We start from the raw sequence: 19,161 nt of genomic DNA, 5'->3' as shown, positions 1-19,161 counted from the left end.
GTACACATCTCACATATTCTGCCCAGATATTTACTGGAAAACATAAATAATATACTCACTGTCAGAGTCAATTCAACTGCTTCTTACTGAGGTTTTATTCTGCTTACAGAAAAACGATCCTGCCTCTGTCTGCCTCTCAACCCAAAGGCCACGGGGTGAGTTTCTTTATGTGAAGAACCTGCTGAGTATCTATTAACTTCTATTGGCTTCCAAATTTTGGGGCCAAAGAGTTCTGCTGCTTGCTGAGGGTAAACAGGATTGAGGAGCTCACTGAACAACAACATACTGTATGTCAATATTTTTTTTCTCTGTCCTACATTAGGAATACCACATATACAGGATACTTTCTCTGATATTTATAAGAACTATTAGAAAAAAATTCCTTAGGTCCAAATGCAAGTCGTGTAATAGACCAAAACAGACAATAAACCATGAACATCAACTGTATATAACCTAAGATCAACTCTGCCAACTTTTTTTTTATATAATTTCTTTCAAAGAATAAACAAATGTAATGGTTTGATGGATCACATATCAAACATACTGATATTTGATAAGGAGCCCCACCACAAATGTGGTGCCAAGTACTTAGTTAAGATTAGGAAAACATCATGGTGATGAGTTAAAATACATTTTGTTGCTGAAAACTTTACAGACACTGTTATGTTGTCCCTCTGGGGAACATTACACATCCAAAAGTGATGCTTTGGGGGTTAGAACTGACACAGGAGCTCATGACCAAGTATCAGTGTGTGACAGGTTGAAACTGCTCCATTTAAGGGAATGAAAATAGTTACCTAAAAACACACAATACTTAGACAACTAAAAGCCATTAGCATCTTACCCAGAAATATCCACTTTGGCAGCACTAAAATATGACAATTTACCAGTTTTATTCCCATCTAAATTCCTCGTGCCAGTAAGATCACAGCCGTTTAGGTCAGTTTCTCCTTATTAAAATGATACTACCAGAACTTGGACACACTGATCTACTGGATTTAACAGGAAAGTGTGTCCAAACTTTTGACTCGTACTGTATATCTAGTTCCTGCGTTTCTGTTTTAGTCCAAACAGACAGAAACTGGGTTTATTTTGCAAGTCGTTTTCCTTTAGTGTCTGATATTCTGTAAATTCAAAACAACATTGCTGAAGAGTAACATTCACCACTGTGGGAATTGTTTATGAGCACATGAGTGATTTCATTAAGGAGCAGAAGATTGTTTCAGCTATAACATAATGCCTGTTAACATGTAAATTACTGCATTAATCACCTTTGCTGTAAATTGATAAAAATGCGACTAAGTGATTTGATCCCATTTGTTAAATTAACGTGTTATATAATGGGATTCTGAAATCTTGACAAATGAGTGTTTAGCTTGCAAATGTGTTGGGGGTAGGATGGTAAACCTCTGTGTTAGAACCTTTAACGATCATTCTGTCACACTAAAAGCAGTTTTTTATGCATATCAGTGTTTGTGGTTTACAAGCATGCCATTTATAAGCTGATTAAATGGTTATATTCTGAACTTTAGGCCCAAATTCATCAGTTTTTATTCTAAGATTATTAATGAATGAGGACTCCTGGCTTGCTCAGTCAGATTTTAATCTGTGCCTGACAGAGCAGCTTCACTGCTCTTACTATTCCAGATTAACCTCCCCAAACCCTGGACCCTGTCCAGCTTCATCTAGTCACCGAGCTCAGTGGTCTTACTGTATAAACACTGGGCGTCTGTCCATTTCCCTAAACGAATCAGTCCTCTGAAGCACTTACCAAAAAGAGATTTTTTTTTTTTTCATTACCCGTTTGCTATGGAGGGTTAGTAATATCCTGCCTGGAGCCAATCCACTCGGCACAGCTCCTGCCTTTCATGGCAACCAGAGAAACAGAAACAGACGGCAACAAGAAGCAGAGGAAAAATAGGGGGAAGAGGACAGCAAAGTACATATGGCTGTTCTGATAAGAGATGAGAAGTGCGGAGAAATGCCAGTAGCTTTTACAGGGAGACGCATAATTCAAATTCAGAAGACATCAGCTAAATAAAAAAGCACAGTTTTTATTTTTGGAGTAAAATTTAAAAAAAAAAAAAAAAGACAGCCAGGATTTTCTGGGATTCATGTATTATGTTTGAAACCTGCAACACACTCCTGACATGACAGAGCAATGTTTAATTTGTCTGCTTTGATCTGTTTCTTCACGACCAGAATGTCCCAGTTTGGCACCAAGCCTTTTGAGCAGACGCTCACGGTGGATCTGTGTGGAACAGCAGGTAAAAACAACTCAAGTGTTTGTCTGTTTGCTTGTTATAAAGATAGTCTTTATTTGTACTACAAGTAACAGGTAGCTGTGGATCAACTATCACAGGGGGAATGCTTCCAGGACTGCAGATGCATAAAGAGTCTTTAGAGAATAGTTAAGCGTTTGGGAAATAGCTTAACTCTGCAAGGTTGTTTGGGATTTGACCTACTTACCTTAATGAATTTGGTTATTCTAGTTTCTATTTCTTAGAAAGGCTGTTTTCATGTGCATACCTCTTCCTTTCCCACTCAGGTCTCACCCCTCCCACCACCCCGCCTCACAAACCAGTGGAGGATGAGCTCTTCAAGCCAACAGAGGGAGGAAAGGGCGGGGGCAGCAGTGGTGATGGTGGAGGCGGCGAGACAGCCCACCTGACTTCAAACACCAGTGTTGCCACAAAGGGCTCGTCCTGGCTGAGCAGGTCCCATCACCAGCGGAAGCTGCCGGAGCAGACAGAGCTGTACGCCCAGCTGCAACGTATGGGCCAGGCGGGTGACGCCAACACCCAGCGCAACTTTGGTGACCACGACTACTGTGCGCTGAGCCTTGTGGAGAGCCACAAGCGTAGCACCACCATTCTTGGCGCCATATTAAAGACGCATGGAGGGTTTGATGGAGATGCCACCCTCATGCCGAAAGCAGCTGATGATCAGGTATTGGATGAAAACTGCAAGGAGAGTGAGGAGGAAAAGGAAGAGGAGGAGGAAGAAGAAGAGGAGGGGCTGGTAATGACAGAAGTTATAGAAGCACAGGAGCAGCAGACAACCATGGTGATATCATCATCACCTCCATCAGACTGCCAGTCAGCTGCTGCCACGCCGCCAGCTTCTGAGGAGGAGGCTGAGTGCTCTTCAGCATCTCGCTCGCCCTCGCCCATCCTCCACCAGTGTCCTGACTCCCCCTACAGCAAGACAGACTCCAGGTGAGACAGACTTTGAAGAGGAAAATGGAAAGGTGTGAAAATGTGGGTCAAGGGGATTAGATTTAGAAGGACATATAGACTTTATGATACTTACACAGGAGCAAAAAGTGTGATAGAAGTTCCCCAGTTTTACATGTGTGCCATACGTGTTTACATATACAGATTGTTATCAAAGCAAAGAGATGAAAGTACATAAACTTTCTCTTTTTACATTACATTCCAGTTCTAACGTTTTCAGAACAGCATGATGATAAAAATCTTGATGTATTGTTATTTATATTATTCATCTGAGCACTTGTACTAAATGTCATTGCAGTACAATTACAGGAAGACTGAACAAGTATTGTCTATCTTCTTTGGAAGGATTGCAAGAAAAAAAAAAACATCTCTGTAAAAAGAACATGGCACCACAGCTTAGACTTGTTAAGTTGCAAACAAACCAAGTTGTTTTGGTCTGGTTTGTCCAAACAAACTCTGGACAGACCAGACCAAAGTGGAGATGTTTGGTTATAAAGCACACTGCGTTTCTGGACAAAATCAAACACAGCATATCAGCACAAACACCTAATTTTAACTTTGAAGCACAGTGGTGGAGGGCTGATGATCTGGGCTTGTTCTGCAGTCATAGGTTATAACTGAAAAACTGGCATAAACAAATGCTGCAACCTCAATATCTGAAGCAAAGTTGTAAAGAAGAGTCGACCAGAATTCCTCCTACAGAAGACAGTAACTGCAAGTCATTGCTGCTAAAGCTGGTTCTACAAGCTAATGAATTATGTGATAAACTTTGTCACCTACTGTTTCTGCATTTGGCTACAATTTGTTTAAAATTAGATAATGTCAGTGTGATGTGTCATGTTGTTGTTTAGCTGAGGTTCTATTTTAACTTGATAAGGGTCAGATGACATGTATAGATTTCAGAGGCTGAATTTTCTTCTTTCTATGAATGATTTTTTTGTTCTCTTGAGTTGCAGCAATGTTGACGCACACTCACCCTGATTTTGATTTTGATGAAAAAACACTTGACATTTGAAGCTTTCAAGTCACTCTGCATGTAGTTCAGTGCACTGAACTGTGAAGCCAAGGTATTCAGACGTTAAATGCGTTGTGATGTGTAATCTGTAACCAGACATACAGCGAGGATGGATTTGTACTAGGAAAAAAAAAATCATAGTGTCCAAGTTAATAAGGTCAAAACTCTGTTTTTTTCTGTGCTTTGAAAGGTTTTCAGTTGAATGTGTAGATGTAACGGTACAAGCACCCAACCATTACTGACTTCTGAGGCAGTCCAGTTTGACTCAACTGTCTTACACCGAATGAGGTCAGCCGTCATGTTATTTCTGAAAAATGTAGGGCCACAGCAGAGATGAAGAACAGGGAGGTGTTAACAGCAGATCACCTGCTTGCTCATATCTGACATTTCAGTTTTACCTTCCTTTCATCATCTCACTATCTTTTTTTCTCCCTTCTTCGTCCTCCGTCAGTGAGAACTCGGAGATCTGTCCCGATGACAAACAGAGGAACAAAGCCAAGTCTGATGAGGTACACAACATTGATGTCCTGCAGTCTTCTGCATAATTTAGCAAAGCACATCTTTAGCAAACCATTAATCCCTTTAACCATTTGATGTTGGTAAAAACTAGGGCTGTGCATCTTCACTGGTGTCACAATTCAATTACAATTATCTTGTCAATGATTTGATTTAATTAGATTCAGCAATGCATCACTATGTGTTGCATCCTCAGTTCTCTATATTACTGCACATTGCTACTTTCTTCATCAATAAATACAAGTTAGATAATTATGAACTCCCTATTTATTTACAGTTATTTCAGAAAACAATCTCAATGCCCTGATATTGATAAACATCATAAACATGTACACAATGATGTTATTTTCAACTTCATTACTGAACTTTATTTTTCCATTGTTGGAAAATCAAGAACGTTACAATAATATGGCATTGTTATCAGAATTTCCTGCAGTAAGCAGCATGTTTTGTCCCTCGAGTCTTTCGGTAGTCAGTTAAGACAGAATATGGAAGTTGTCTGTATGTATTCTATTCAATTTCTAGTTGAACACAGAGGATATTGTTGAGGTAAACATTTGTTTATGCCTCAACATAATAATTGGGACTAAAATCCCTTTGGTCCGTTTGTGCATGCTAACTGCTAGCTTGCCAGTTGTATTTTCTATAGATGTTAGCCCTAAGCTAACTTATTGATTTTTATACACTTTCATGTGTAATCTTACGTGATTTTACTGAGACAATGAATGTATTTCTAGTGAGATACTGATGTATTTGCTGTATATTTGCTTAGTTTTACAGTTTTCCTAACTGAAGTTTTCAAAGTGGATTCAGCCCTTATTTTAGGGGTTTTTTCCCCCTTTCACTCCTGCTGCCAAGCTGTTGCAGCAGCTATATCACACCACACATGCAAGCAGCGGCAGAATATATATATTACGTTATTATAATTGATTATGTTTTGTTACTGGATCGATGCATAATTGTCCACATCCACATCATAATGCATTATGGAAAGGAATACATTCAACACTCCTAAAAACACATAAATGAGATTCAAATTATCATGCATCTTCATCCCCAAAAGCAACAGATTAATATAGCCTACTGTATGTAAAATTAATACAGGCCCATGTGAGGTGCTGAACCACAGCGTGCTGCTGTACCCTCAACCTTCCTGCTTTGGTTTCATTGTCTGTCAAGTATTCTATATTGTACTTTGTCCTGACTGTTGCCATGGTTTTCTTGTTGCCAGGACAACTGCCAGGTGTTTTACATCCACAACCTGCCAAACAGCGTGACCCAAAATATGCTGAGGAAACGCTTCCAGATTTTCGGCAATGCAGAAGACTGCAAAGTCATCGTCTGTAACGAGTAAGTGTCCCAATCTGTGTTTATGGGACGGATTGTTTAACATGCTGCATTTGTAAAAAAAAAAAAAAAATAAAATTGAGAAGTTATTGAGAAAGACTGTTATTTTAAAAATCTGCACTGTAGCCTGTCATCTTTATGAGATCTTTATTGCCTGAAAGGAAAGCGTTACCACTACAGACTACAACTATGACTGCTGCACCTTTTAGTTCTCTGGCAACACTTTGGTCTTTCAAAATTAAACCTAACTAGGAACTACTTTATTTAACATTGCCCTTGATAAAGGTACTGACCTCAGACCTGCATTTGGTCCTCAGGCTTTGCCTCTTTTAGCGGTTGCTGCTCCTGACTAGTCAGAATGATTCCATTTCCCTGTGGGGAATGATTACATATGAAATCAACAAGGGTGTTCTCTTTTTGTTGCAAACAAACCCAAACATTTGGAGTGTGAGTGGGATTCTAAAAATTGTGTCTGTCTGGCTTTTGTCCTTGCCCTTATTTTAGGGGTTTTTCCCCCTTTCACTCCTTTTTAAGAATCAAGAATCAAGAGTCTTTATTGCCATTGTGCAAGGCACAACGAAATTTTGTTTCAGAAGTTCTCGGCTTAAAAGGCACACTGTAACACACAAAGATAAAGTATGGAAAGGCAAAAGGCAATATATCTTTAGATAAATATATATATATATATATATATATATATATATATATATATATATATATATATATATATATAAGAGTAAGAGGAATAAAATGGAATAACAGTGCAAATCAAACAAGTATATAAAGTGTTTAAAGTGACTGGCATGGAAGTGATCCACATATTGCAGCATATTGTCCCAAAGTGCAGTGCAGTCTGAGTGTGTCTGCCTGTCTGCAGGAGTTTAGTGTTCAGTCTATGGATAGGGGGTGGGGGGAGATGGGGTGATGGATTTCACAGCTCTGGGGAAGAAGCTGTGTTTCAGTCTGTTGGTGTGGGCTTTGATGTTTCTGTATCTCTTTCCAGAGGGAAGAGGTACAAACAGTTCGTGTCCTGGGTGGGTGGGGTCTGCAGCTATACGACTGGCCCTTCTCTGGACCCGGCTGTCGTATATTGAGTCCAGGAGCGGGAGAGGACTCCCTACAATCCCCTGTGCTGTTTTCACCACCCGGGCCAAGACCTTCCTGTCATGTGCAGTGCAGCTCCCGTACCACACTGTTGCACTCAGACAGAGAATGCTCTCTATGGTGGCTCTGTAGAAGTTTGTCAGAAGCTGAGAGGAGAGTCCAGTCCTTTTGAGCTTCCTGAGGAAGAAGAGCCTTTGTTTGGCCCTCTTCACCAGGTGCGATGTGTGTGCGGACCAAGTGAAGTCAAATGTAATGTGGATGCCCAGGAACTTGATGTTGTCCACCCGCTCCACCTCCTCCCCATGGATGAGGACAGGGGTGTGTTCCATCTTCCTGGATCTCCTAAAGTCCACAATGACCTCCTTGGTCTTGCTGGTGTTCAGAACAAGGTTGTTGTCTGAACACCATCCTGTCAGGTGCTGGATCTCCGCTCTGTAGAGGGTCTCATTGTTGTCCGATATGATATCTGCAAACTTCAGAACCATGTTTGTGGGATGAATAGCAAAACAGTCATGTGTAAATAGGGTGAAGAGGGCCGGGCTAAGCACACATCCCTGTGGTGTGCCTGTGCTCAGGAACCGTGTGGATGATGTGCAGTCCCCAATCCTCACCACCTGAGGCCTATTTGTGAGGAAGTCCCTGATCCAGAAGCATAGGGGGTTGGACAGTCCGAGGTTGTGGAGTTTCAGTGTCAGCTTGTCAGGGATCACCGTGTTGAAAGCCGAACTGAAGTCCACAAATAACATCCTGACGTAGGTGTTAGGATGCTCCAGGCGGGTCAGAGCCGTGTGCAGTGCCAGTGAGACTGCATCCTCTGTCGATCGGTTCTCCCTGTAGGCGAACTGATATCTGTCCAGAGTAGCAGGAATGACGTCCTTGATGTGACTTAAGACGATCCTCTCAAAGCACTTCATGATTACTGGTGTGAGAGCGACCGGGCGGTAGTCATTGAGGCAGGTGACAGCAGATTTTTTGGCACAGGCACAATGATAGAGGATTTGAGGCACACAGGAACTGAAGCAAGCTGCAAGGACAGGTTGAAAATGTCCAGAAAAACTCCAGCCAGCTGTTGTGCACACAGCTTCAGAACCCGACCTGATACCTTGTCTGGTCCTGCTGCTTTGCTAGTGCTGATCCTCCTCAGGGTGGAGCTAACCTGGTGTTGCTGCAGGACGAGAGGCTGCTCCTCACGCTGTGGAAGATAAACAGTCTCTCTGCTGCCAGGTGTGTCGAAGCGTGCAAAGAAACTGTTTAAGGTGTCAGGTAGGGTGGGGTCATGGCTGATCTGCTGGCTGCTATTCCTGTAGTCTGTTAAGGTTTTGATGCCTCTCCACATTTCACGTGGGTTGTTGTCAGTGAAATGCTCCTCAATGCGCTGTCTGTACCTGTGTTTGGCCTGCTGGATGCCCTTCTTCAGTTCTGACCGGGTCCTGCTGTAGGCCAGCCTGTCACCTGACCTGTAGGCTGCGTCCCGAGCTTTGAGCAGAGACCGCACTGTGCTGTCACACCATGGTTTCTGGTTTGGAAACACCTTGATGGACTTTGTGGGTAGAACAGCATCAGTGCAGAACTGCACGTAGTCCAGGACAGATGATGTGTAGGCCTCCAGGTCTGAGTCATCTTTAAACACTTCCCAGTCAGTGAGTTCAAAACAGTCCTGTAGGGCTGAAGAAGCCTCCTCAGTCCATACTTGAACTGTTCTGGTGGTTGGTTTTGTCCTGTAGATCAGAGGTTTATATGTTGGAATCAGCCTCACAGAGATGTGGTCTGACATGCCCAGGTGAGGAGCTGCTGCCGCCTTGTATGCTCCTGGGATGTTGCAATAAACCTGATCCAGTATGTTATTGTCTCTGGTGGGAAAGTGTATGAACTTCTTGAATTCTGGAAGCACTGCTTTGAGTTCCACGTGATTGAAGTCTCCAACCACAATCACAGCTGCCTCGGGGTTGGAGTTCATCTGCCTGGTGATCAAACAGTAGAGCTCCTCTAGCGCTAGCTTAGCGTTAGCTCGCGGTGGAACGTAAACAGCTATGATCAAAATGGAGCACAACTCTCTCACCGTCTTGAATGGCCTGCATTTCACAGCCAGATATTCCAGGTCGGGTGTGCAGTGCGTTCCGATAGTGTGTGTGGCTGTACACCAGGAGTTATGGATGTAGAGCGCGAGCCCTCCACCTCTGCTTTTAGCCGAGGCTGCAGTCCTGTCTGCTCGGAACAAAGAGCGCCCCGCTAGCTCCACCGCGGTGTTGGGTGTATTGCAGTCCAGCCAGGTTTCCGTAATGATGGCCACACAGCTGTCCATCCTCCGTGAGACGATCCTCAGCCGAATCTCATCGATTTTGTTGGCTAGTGACCGAGCATTTGTCAGGAAGAGACTGGGAAGAGCTGGTCGGTGTGGGTCGGCTTTTAGCCTAGCACGCGCCCCGCTCCTCTTACCCCGCTTTTGTTTACGTTGTCTCCTCCGTCTCCTAGGCCACAGTGGAGGGATGGTGAAAGCCGTGGTGGTTCGAAGGACCTCTGGTGGTATAAAATCCGGCTCAGGGTGTGCGTAAAGTTGGCAGTTTCTTCTGAAGTTTATTAATTCAGCCCTGCCATACTGAATTAATGCCTCCAGTAACTGGAGCAACAACAAAAACACGAACAAAACAAACAAAAGCCGAGAGCACTGAGCCGGTGCGTGCACACGCGCCGCCATCACGAACTTTTTATTCTTTAGGTTTGTGTGTTCACAACAAATTAAATCTCTGCTGATAAAAGTTTTGTGTCTTTTTGACACAAAATCAAAATTTAAATGACCTTATTTAAATTTCTCTTTTTTCTTTATGGTTGCAGGGAGCGCTGTGGGGTCATAAAGATTCGGCAGTCTGGGGGTCAAAGACACCGGAGAGAACGGGACACTGTTTTCCAGAATGGAATTTCAAGCCTAAGGAGGATGACAAGGAAGCGCTACATAGACCTTGGTAATCAACATACACATTAGCAAAACTTTCACAACCAAAAGTATCCACAAAAGATTTTTTGATTTTTCAGTTTGCACCAACCCTGTATTTAAGTTGTGTTAAATGTTATCCAAGAAAAGAAAAAAATGCATCCTGAATATTCCTGAACTTGTGTCACATGACACTTTTCACATGGAGTTGGGAGGATTTTTCTACTTCATATTCAGATTTAGAGCTGGTTCCAAATAAGAGGCAACTACTAGACAATATCAGATAATATTGGCTTCCATAATATTAGAAGCCAAGGAAGATATTTATGTTTGGCTAGCATACCTAGTACAAGACTTTTAGGGTAAAAAAAAAGTCACATTGGTGTTGCCTTTAGAAGTAAGAAATTGCAGCTTACTTGGGCCTTTATGTCTCCCAGACAAACCTGTAACCTCAGTATGTGATTAGTTCCTTTGGGCTTAATAGATAAATAAAGCTGGGTGTCATCAGCATATCAACGTTCCTAATGATATTACGTTAAAGAATTACATATAAACAGGATTGGTTTGTGTCTAGACACCATAACTAACCTTTTTCTGTAGGGAGGACATATCATTTGTGTTTACAAACTGGAAACTATGAGGTGAATGACAAAAAAACTGCCTAAATTATTTTAATTGAAAATAAAGACTGTAAACATTGTGGGACTGCAGTTCATGATTACTATGGTGCTATTTTTCTCCCCATCTCTGGACAAAACACTGAAGGAAAAACAATGTACAAACTTTGGAAAATACTAAACACACTCAACTTATAGTTGAAAATAAAAACAAATATTAAGTGCATTAGAATCAGAAACTTTATAGAAAACAGTTCTGATCAGAATTATTTGATGGCCTCTGTCATTAGCTAATATATGAACAAGCCATAGTTACTGTAAACTAAAACAGATTAATGACCTACAGTTAAACTGCCTGCTACTTTGACCCTCCCAAATTACTGGGAGGGAGATTTTATAATTTTACACATTAACTTCTTCAAGGTCCTTTCTGACTCAAAGACCATGTGTATTTCTCTGTTTCAGATGAGGCGGGCCCTGGCCCTGTCAAGAGTAAGTATGATGCACTGGACTTTGACACTCTGCTGAAGGAGGCCCAGAAGTCCCTGCACCGTTGACAGTACAGTGCTGCTGACTGGCCAGCCTTAGTAAACTGCAGCAGCATCCCTCTGAAAACATGGGTCTGCACTCAGACAGGCCTCTCAGTACCTCCATGCAAGGCAACCTCGCAAAATGTTTACATTTTTACCATTGGAATAACATAACAAGGACCTTGTTTTCTAAGTTTCTTTCACTGAAGGATACTGCTTAAAAGCGAGGAAGCCACTGGGAGATCAGAGAGGTTAAGAGACAACAGAGGGGATAAAAAACATAAAAGGACTTTAAACAGCAATGGTACAACAGCTACTAATGATACAGTTGTCCACTGAATAACAGTAACAACAAGCTGCTTCCTGTCTGTACTGGTGACATCATTGCCCTGCCTTGAAAGACTGGGCATGAGAGACCTGTAGCAAATCCTTGCTATCCCTGCGTTGCGTTGGTCGTCGTGATGTGTGTTTCTGCGTGTGTGTTCTTCGTTCTGTTTATTTTGTAAAAAAGAAAAAAGAAGAAAATGCTCCCCTGTTCTGGTCACAACGATGAACCTGCAAGCTGTGTTCGCTTGTCCGGTCTTATAACCAAGGAAAAAAAAAAAAAAAAAGATAAAAAAAAAAAAAAAGAAAACCAACACCGCTTTGTTTTATGAAAAATTGTGGATGTTATAAAATTTTAAAACTTACTGTGTGTGTGTGTCATGGACAAAGAATATAACAAAATAAGAAACGTAATCAATGGATGACTGATAAAGTTTACAAATCTAAATTGAAGAAAAAAAAATCTTTTTTTTCTTTTTTGTAATTGTAGTGCTTCCTTGATTTGATCTATGCACTGTAAGGAGGTAAATGTCTCTGCTGTCCTTCGCTTTCCCCCTTATAACTCTTACTGTATCTCTGCTATGCTGACTATCTTGGCTTCTGCTGCTAGCTGCTGCAGACTCTGTTTGATAGGACCTTCATACAATAAGGCCTCTTCTGAAACTATTGGTACAACATATTCCAACAATTCCAATTCAACTAAACTTAAAACTAGCTCATCTACTGCTTAAATTTAATATAAATTTGGGATTTACAGCTGAGTGGTGTTTGAATTAAGGATTTGTGTTGGGTTGAAACAGGATTTATGGTCAGGATTGGACCGGGATGAATTAAGGGTTGGGAATGCTACAGATTGTGTTCTGCTGTGATACACAGATTACTGGTTGCAAATTAGAAACAAAACTGGCAAAGAAGCTACAAACATTTTTCCACGTCAGGACATTTACATGGTAAATCATGCTCAAACCACACTTTAAAATTCTACATGTAAACATGTAAATCAGACTAATAAATCCTGATAATATTATCTGAAATTAACAGAAGAGGCTAATTATAAACAGAACAACTACAAGGAAACCATCAAATTTGTGTAACTTTGTGAGTAATGTAAAAAAAAAAAAAAAAAAAAAAAAAAAAAAAAGCCTAATGCTAAAAGTGGATGTATCATCACCTATAGTTCAAACACTGTAGTTAATTTTCCTTGTTTTTGTAATCAGGGACAAGAGTTTAAATTAAATGGCCTGACCTGTTATAGTCCATTCTCAGTTTTCGTCACTGAGCACGTGACTTAGATGTCAGCAACATTTGGGAGTGACAATAAGGTACGCAAAGCTGGTATTGGTTCGGCTGCTACAGTTGGTTTTTTCTGTCAAAAAAAAAAAAAAATAGAAAATAGTTTGTTCGTGCTGTGGCTTTGGATGTTTCAGTCAACATGATAAGGATAGGATTTCATATTACAAACTCCCGATGACCCTGAGCAACTGAATAAATGGGTTGCTTCCATCAAACGAGATAACCGGAATCCATTAGTAATCTCTCAGCTGTGTAGCGAGTACTTTGTCAGTGGTAAGTCTCTTACAAATGAACATTTTAAAAGAATCACAGTAATTATCATGTTAACTCCTAATTATTAATAGAAACATCCCTAATGTTCAAATTGTGTTAATGTTGTGTGTGTCTACTATTTTTTTTTTTACTCCCCTTGAAAACCTAAAGAGGAAATACTTTGTTTGGGGCAATTTCACACAGTCTGATACCCCTCATGCTAGGAGATAATTATAAGTCTCTAATGACTTGTAAGGTTTTAATTCTGCTTCTGTGAAGTGTGACTGTCAGTTGACTATGTAGTTGTAAATTTCGTGTTAAGCTTAGTCGGGTAGCAATATCTCCCATCAGTTGGCAGTTTTGGAAGTTTGTAAACCAGGATTTTGGAAGATCATATGGGTTTTGTGCACCAACTGGCATGCATTCTTCAAAAAATTACTGTCATACCTGCCATACTTGATGAGAAGCGGTTAACAGCCACTCAATAACAGAAGCGTGGTCCCAGCTGGCTTTTTGCCACCCATCATGGTGGTGTAAACAATGTGATATCACTGAGAATGATCGGGGGGGGGGGGGGGGTATTGGCCATGTTATTTTAAAAATAACTCATTCACTGATAGCATTTCCTCTTATACACATTAACTCAAAAACAAATGCAACGACAAATACAAGCGAATACAGCTTAGAGGCAGATTTACATCCACAAATATGGAATAAAAAAAATTATAGTAAGTGAAAAACGTACCAAACTGTAGAGCAGGCAGTTAAAGGGTTAACAGGGCTAAAGGTTTTGATGGAAATTTTGCCTAAAAGTTAGCTAAAGCTAATTCAAAGGGGTTCTTGCCTTAATGTAAAGGTTTAGTGCTCATCAGAAAAAAAAAATTATTTCTGATATGGAAAATACTATATTTACTCCAACAATGAGGAATTTCCTCTTTTACACAGTAAACATGAGAAGATAAAGCACAGCCAATTGAGAGTTACATTCAAGACCTTGTGGCAACCTTCGTGTCTTTCTTGGAGTTTTGTTTCTGGGTAGCGACCACTCTGTTTATTACAGCCATCCCTTCTACAGCCTCTACCACCAACATGAGACGGAACAAAGCCTACTGAGCCAAAAGCAACATTTTTAAATTTCTTCCAAATGTTGCTTATAACCTTCATTAAAAAAGGGGGGCAAACACCCTTTTGCAGATGTTGGCATGCCGAATGAACACAAAGAAACTGCATCATTATCCGTTGGTAACGTCGTCATGGCTACAGGAAGTCTGTCGGTTCATATGGAATGTATTTAAGAAGCTGAATGTAATCATCATGTTTTCCCACATTTCTGCCTGGCCAAAGATTGTGGAGCATCTTGGTGCTTTAAAAAAAAGGTGGCTTTCAGAGTGCAATCTGGTTTACATTCCTGTAGCAGCCAGCAGCAGCCAGCAGCAGCATGCCTTGGCAAGGGAGAGCGCCTCCAAAGCCTGCCACCCTAGTGGCACCAACCCACTGCTAATAACACAGCCAGGGAACAAGTAAGGGAAAAGAAACAAAGAGAGCAATCGGCTAAGAATTGGATTTCTGGTCTGAGAGGTACTGTATCGGATGAGCATCTACCTCACATCCATCCATCCCGGCTCCCCCCCCCCTCACCTTTTTATTTGACCCATCTGGATGCTCTCCCTTTCCTCTCTTTTATAACTCACTCAGTCCAGTGATATTGTTGATGGTCCCTTTTTGTTGGTGTTATTCTCAACTGATGAACAGTTATGGGTCATAAAGGGGTTTGTGTTTGATTTTTTTTTTTATACTATGACTCCTTCAAACACTAAGCTCCTTGTGAGGGGAATAATATCTTTTTCTAGTCTGTCTTTTGCTTGCCCCATGAAGGTTTTTTAGCGTCTGTCTTTTGGAGTCTCGACTGTGTGTCCTCGTGTAGCTGAATGTTTCGTCTCCGTTTCGTGTTGGACACTGCTCATGCTTACGGGTCAGCGAGGGGGTACTGATCGGCAAGAGATCTGGTGGTTGGTCTGTCCTTGAGTGCGCTTGATGAGAAAAAGAAGCTCATTCTTCATCCATTGCGCTTGTTTTCACATGTTCTTCAAGGATGTGCCACTCCTCCCGATTTCCCTTGTCTCCGTCTCCTCGCCCACAAAATTCAATAAAAACGCAGCCTGACTCTTTATCTCTAACTTTTACGTACTTCTGGCTCTTTGTGGGTTCAAGACCTCGAGACCTTCAGGTCTTCCCCAAATTCCTGATGAAGCCCCCCTTTTTAAACAGATAACGCCCCCTCCCAACCTCATCCCCTTCCTTGTCTTTTCTCTATCTAATCAACTCCTTGGTAACACACACAAAGAACTGAATGTTTACATCACTTGATTCTCCTTTGACTTTATTAGGAACGCACACTAAGTACAAAGGCGCCTTATTCAGTGCTCAAAACAACAGCAAGTGGAAAGCCTGCCAGGATGCACTTCCTCCAGGCTCACTGATGTCTAAAACTAACAAAAACACTTTAGTGCTATACATACTGATTGAAAACAAGGTGTCACTTTTTAAAAAGGAAAAAAATAAATAATTGTGAACAACTGAATGAGTATTTGTGCTTAGTATGTATACTACTAAAAAGTGAGAGAATGTGCTGGTTTACATATTAAAAGAAAAAATATATGAATATATAATGTGTATATAGCACTATGCCTCCTTGTAAACAAAATGTAATGTGTGTTGTTTTTTTTTTTGTTTGTTTGCTTTGTTTTTTTTTTGTTTTTTTGGGGGGTCAGATTACTAATCAGACAAGAGTTGCTGGGTTGGTTTTGTTTCAATATGTTCATTTTGTTTGGTACAGGGAGGATATGAAGGGAATAACGACTTCACACAAAGTCCAACTCCGTAGCAAAGATGACAAAAAAAAAAAGGCATCCCTTTACACTATCACACTAGAAGGTTATATTCTTTGCCATTCTTTTTCTTTTTTCCTGTTTCCTTTAGAAGCAATTTCAGATGCAATACATAAATAATATCAAGACAGCCTTTCTGAAAAAAAACCTGAGGTAATAATGTACAGTGTGCGTTTGGCTGTTGAGCTATTACACAGGCAATCGTTAAGCTGGGATTCAGAATGCTGCTGTACTGTATGTAGACTGCCATTTAACAAAAAGAAAATATATATATATATAATATATACACAGGAAGAATGTGGTCAGTAACAACGTATACAGAACAAGATGTACTAATATACTCACTGCACAAATTGTCCTAATTGGTGAAATAACTTCACTGTATTTTCTTCTCATTGAAAGCTGTTGTAACTACGTTATCACCACATTTTGATGGTGCACAGGTTTGGTTTAAATGGGAACTGCTTTGAGCACTTACTTTACAATAACAGCCAATAACTATACAGGCATGACTCTGGTAAGGGAATGTGGCAGGGAGGAGCAGGAGGAGAAAAATAGAAAACAGAGCTGTCGCTGGTTTGATCCCGGTAAACATTTTTAGACAGCTGAGGTCGGCGCTGGAAAAATCCCAGTTTTCGCTGCTGCAGCTTTTTCCCTTTTTATCCCAGAGATTCATTCAGACAATTTATCCCACCCAGGTTTTTTCTCTCACTGTTGACCAAAATAGAAATGTCTGTGAGGGAGGAGTCGTGTTTTCATGTAAAACCTGCAAGCTTCGACCTCTATTTTGCAGCGTGTGCTTGGATTTCTGCAGCGACAGCCGCTGTGCCTGCTAGGGTACCTCTGCTGGTCAACAGGTGAATGACATCCAAACTGCCCCAACTTCATCGTGGCAAGCCTTAAAAATCAATCGAGGGGGAGGGTAAAACGAAGCTACGACTAGCTTTTATTATTACTGTTTTAACTCCTTTCCAATCCAGTGTGGTTTATTATTGACTAATTACTGACGTAATTAAAACTTTTTTCAATAGCCATATTATAAAAAGGTATATACATATATATGAATATATATTTGTGTGTTTGTGTAGATATCTAGATGATTATATACTTTCTTATAGAAACTTTGATGTTGATCATTCTCCTCAGTGTTTTGAGAACACGTTGACACATTTCAACATTAATACTGCTGTCTACTTGGTCTAGGTCCTAGGGCAATGGGCAACTAATCCAAATATTTAAAAAAAAAAAAAAAAAAAAAAAACTTCCAAAGGGAATTACCCTCATCAGAATGCAATACCTTTTCTTTCCACCTTTCATTTCAGAAAAATGGAAAATGGCAAGAAAGTCCTCTTGATAGGCAACTTGACCAAAAAAGATGAATAAATACAAGAAACTGACATAAAGAGCACGGTTTTCCATGTGGTGACCTCTTCGGATTCAGTTTTCTAGATGTCATGTTTCCAATTTCATGGCCCACTGACACACTTGTTTTATGTCTCTCACTGTTTCTCCACCATCACGTTAGCCTCTACCAGGACAGGAGTGCTTACATCTACGGGCATTTGGCCACAGATTTCACATGTGTGTGTTTTCAGTCTGCAAAGTGGCCGTGTCACAGTTCAGCATCACAGAAACTAAAACTAATCTGTCAAACTGTGTGGAGATGTTGATGCCAGATAAACACCAATAGGGACTGTAACCCGTCAAAATCTGCTAAATGTCTATGGGTGTTGTTTTCTTCTATTCTTTTAGCTGATATAAAGGGCATACATTGTTTTTGGTTTTCATTACAATTAATTTCAATGTCTGTGTACATCTAATGACTATCAACTTTACAAATGATTTGTTTTTCTTCTTTTTTTAACTTAGTTTTTGGTAAAAACAAAAAGGTAAATACTGCTAGTGAGATTTTATATTTTTACATATGTTGGTTTCATTTTGCATTTTCTTCTCTTTTATTTATATGCCACTTAGTTTGGATGTCTTTAAATTGTGGGTTTTTTTTCTTTCCTTTGTTGTGTGATTTCATATGTCTTGAATGTGGAGACAAAGGCATTTCAGTATTTTTGAATTGTTAAAATCTAGTTTCATAGAAGCTAAAGTATCTGATGTTATAAATTATATTTTAATTCATGTAAATAGTTTAAAACAGAAGACTATGGCTTCCTTTTAAACTGAATACATTTCTCTTCAGAGATTGTTTACATTATGAAACTGTAGAAATGTGCTCCTCATATACTGTATAAAGTACATATATTCATTGATTTGCCTCCAAAAATAAAAACCTAATGAACAACATTGGTGTGTCTGTCCTGTCATTGTTTCAAAAAGTGTGGATTTTGTTCGGTAAATTCAACTCACTGTTGACTCCACAGCTAACCTGTAAACTCTCTTTATCTGAACTACTTTAACAAAAATGGATCCAACAAATCAAAGTTTTTCATAAGCTAAATAAAATCTATTTTTTCCCTTAACTTGTACAAGTAGAAGCACTTAGAGAGTGAAGACCTCGGCTAAGCCATTGTTAATGTTTTTTTACCAATGATTGTGGGCATTAATTTTCAGTAAGAAGCTCTAATGGCATAATTATCCCTATTTTCTCATAGTAAAGAATCTTTAAAAAAAAAAATTCCTGGATCCAGGCAGTGACCCGGATCACCCCGAAAATCTAATTCTTTCCTTATTTCATTCATGAGATTCCCAGAAAATTTAATCAAAATTCATCCAAAACTTTTTAAGTCATGTTGCTAACAGACAGACATACAAACCAACATCACCATGACCTCTGCCTTGGCAGAGGTAATAACAAATGTTACTAAGTTTAGATTTAATAGCACAATTGTTTGGTACAATTGGTACTGTGTAAAAAATCTGAGCTGATGCTCATTTATTTTTATTTTTCCAGGAATGAGGTAAAACAGAGTTTTTTATGTTTTAAATGAACTAGAAAGTCAGTATCTAGTCTGAACAGCTTTATTCTTACAGTAAGAAAAGATTTCTGGTAATTTTGTTTAGTAATCTTTGTGAATTGTTCTCTGGACTTCCTTAAGGACCTTACAAAGCTCTTCTTTGGTTGTTGGCTGCTGTTTTGTGTTGTTCTCTGTCCAGAT

General features: G+C 40.1%; 1 protein-coding gene across 1 annotated transcript in view; it reads left to right on the top strand.

Moving 5' to 3' along the window:
• ppargc1b (peroxisome proliferator-activated receptor gamma, coactivator 1 beta) overlaps window positions 1-18,349 on the top strand; it is a 92,635-nt gene extending 74,286 nt beyond the window's left edge. The window contains exons 6-12 of the mRNA XM_041989532.1: window positions 110-155; window positions 2,203-2,267; window positions 2,549-3,218; window positions 4,703-4,760; window positions 5,999-6,117; window positions 10,051-10,178; window positions 11,230-18,349. Coding sequence (XP_041845466.1) covers window positions 110-155; window positions 2,203-2,267; window positions 2,549-3,218; window positions 4,703-4,760; window positions 5,999-6,117; window positions 10,051-10,178; window positions 11,230-11,321 — 1,178 coding nt within the window. The 3' untranslated portion in view covers window positions 11,322-18,349. The remainder of the gene's footprint in view (window positions 1-109; window positions 156-2,202; window positions 2,268-2,548; window positions 3,219-4,702; window positions 4,761-5,998; window positions 6,118-10,050; window positions 10,179-11,229) is intronic.
• The last annotated feature ends 812 nt before the right edge of the window (window positions 18,350-19,161 follow it).

The sequence above is a fragment of the Melanotaenia boesemani genome, chromosome 7 (assembly GCF_017639745.1).
Source record: "Melanotaenia boesemani isolate fMelBoe1 chromosome 7, fMelBoe1.pri, whole genome shotgun sequence".
In the NCBI taxonomy this organism is placed as follows: Eukaryota; Metazoa; Chordata; class Actinopteri; order Atheriniformes; family Melanotaeniidae; genus Melanotaenia; species Melanotaenia boesemani.
Note: the sequence above shows the minus strand (reverse complement) of the source record. Positions and strands in the feature narration are given on the sequence as shown.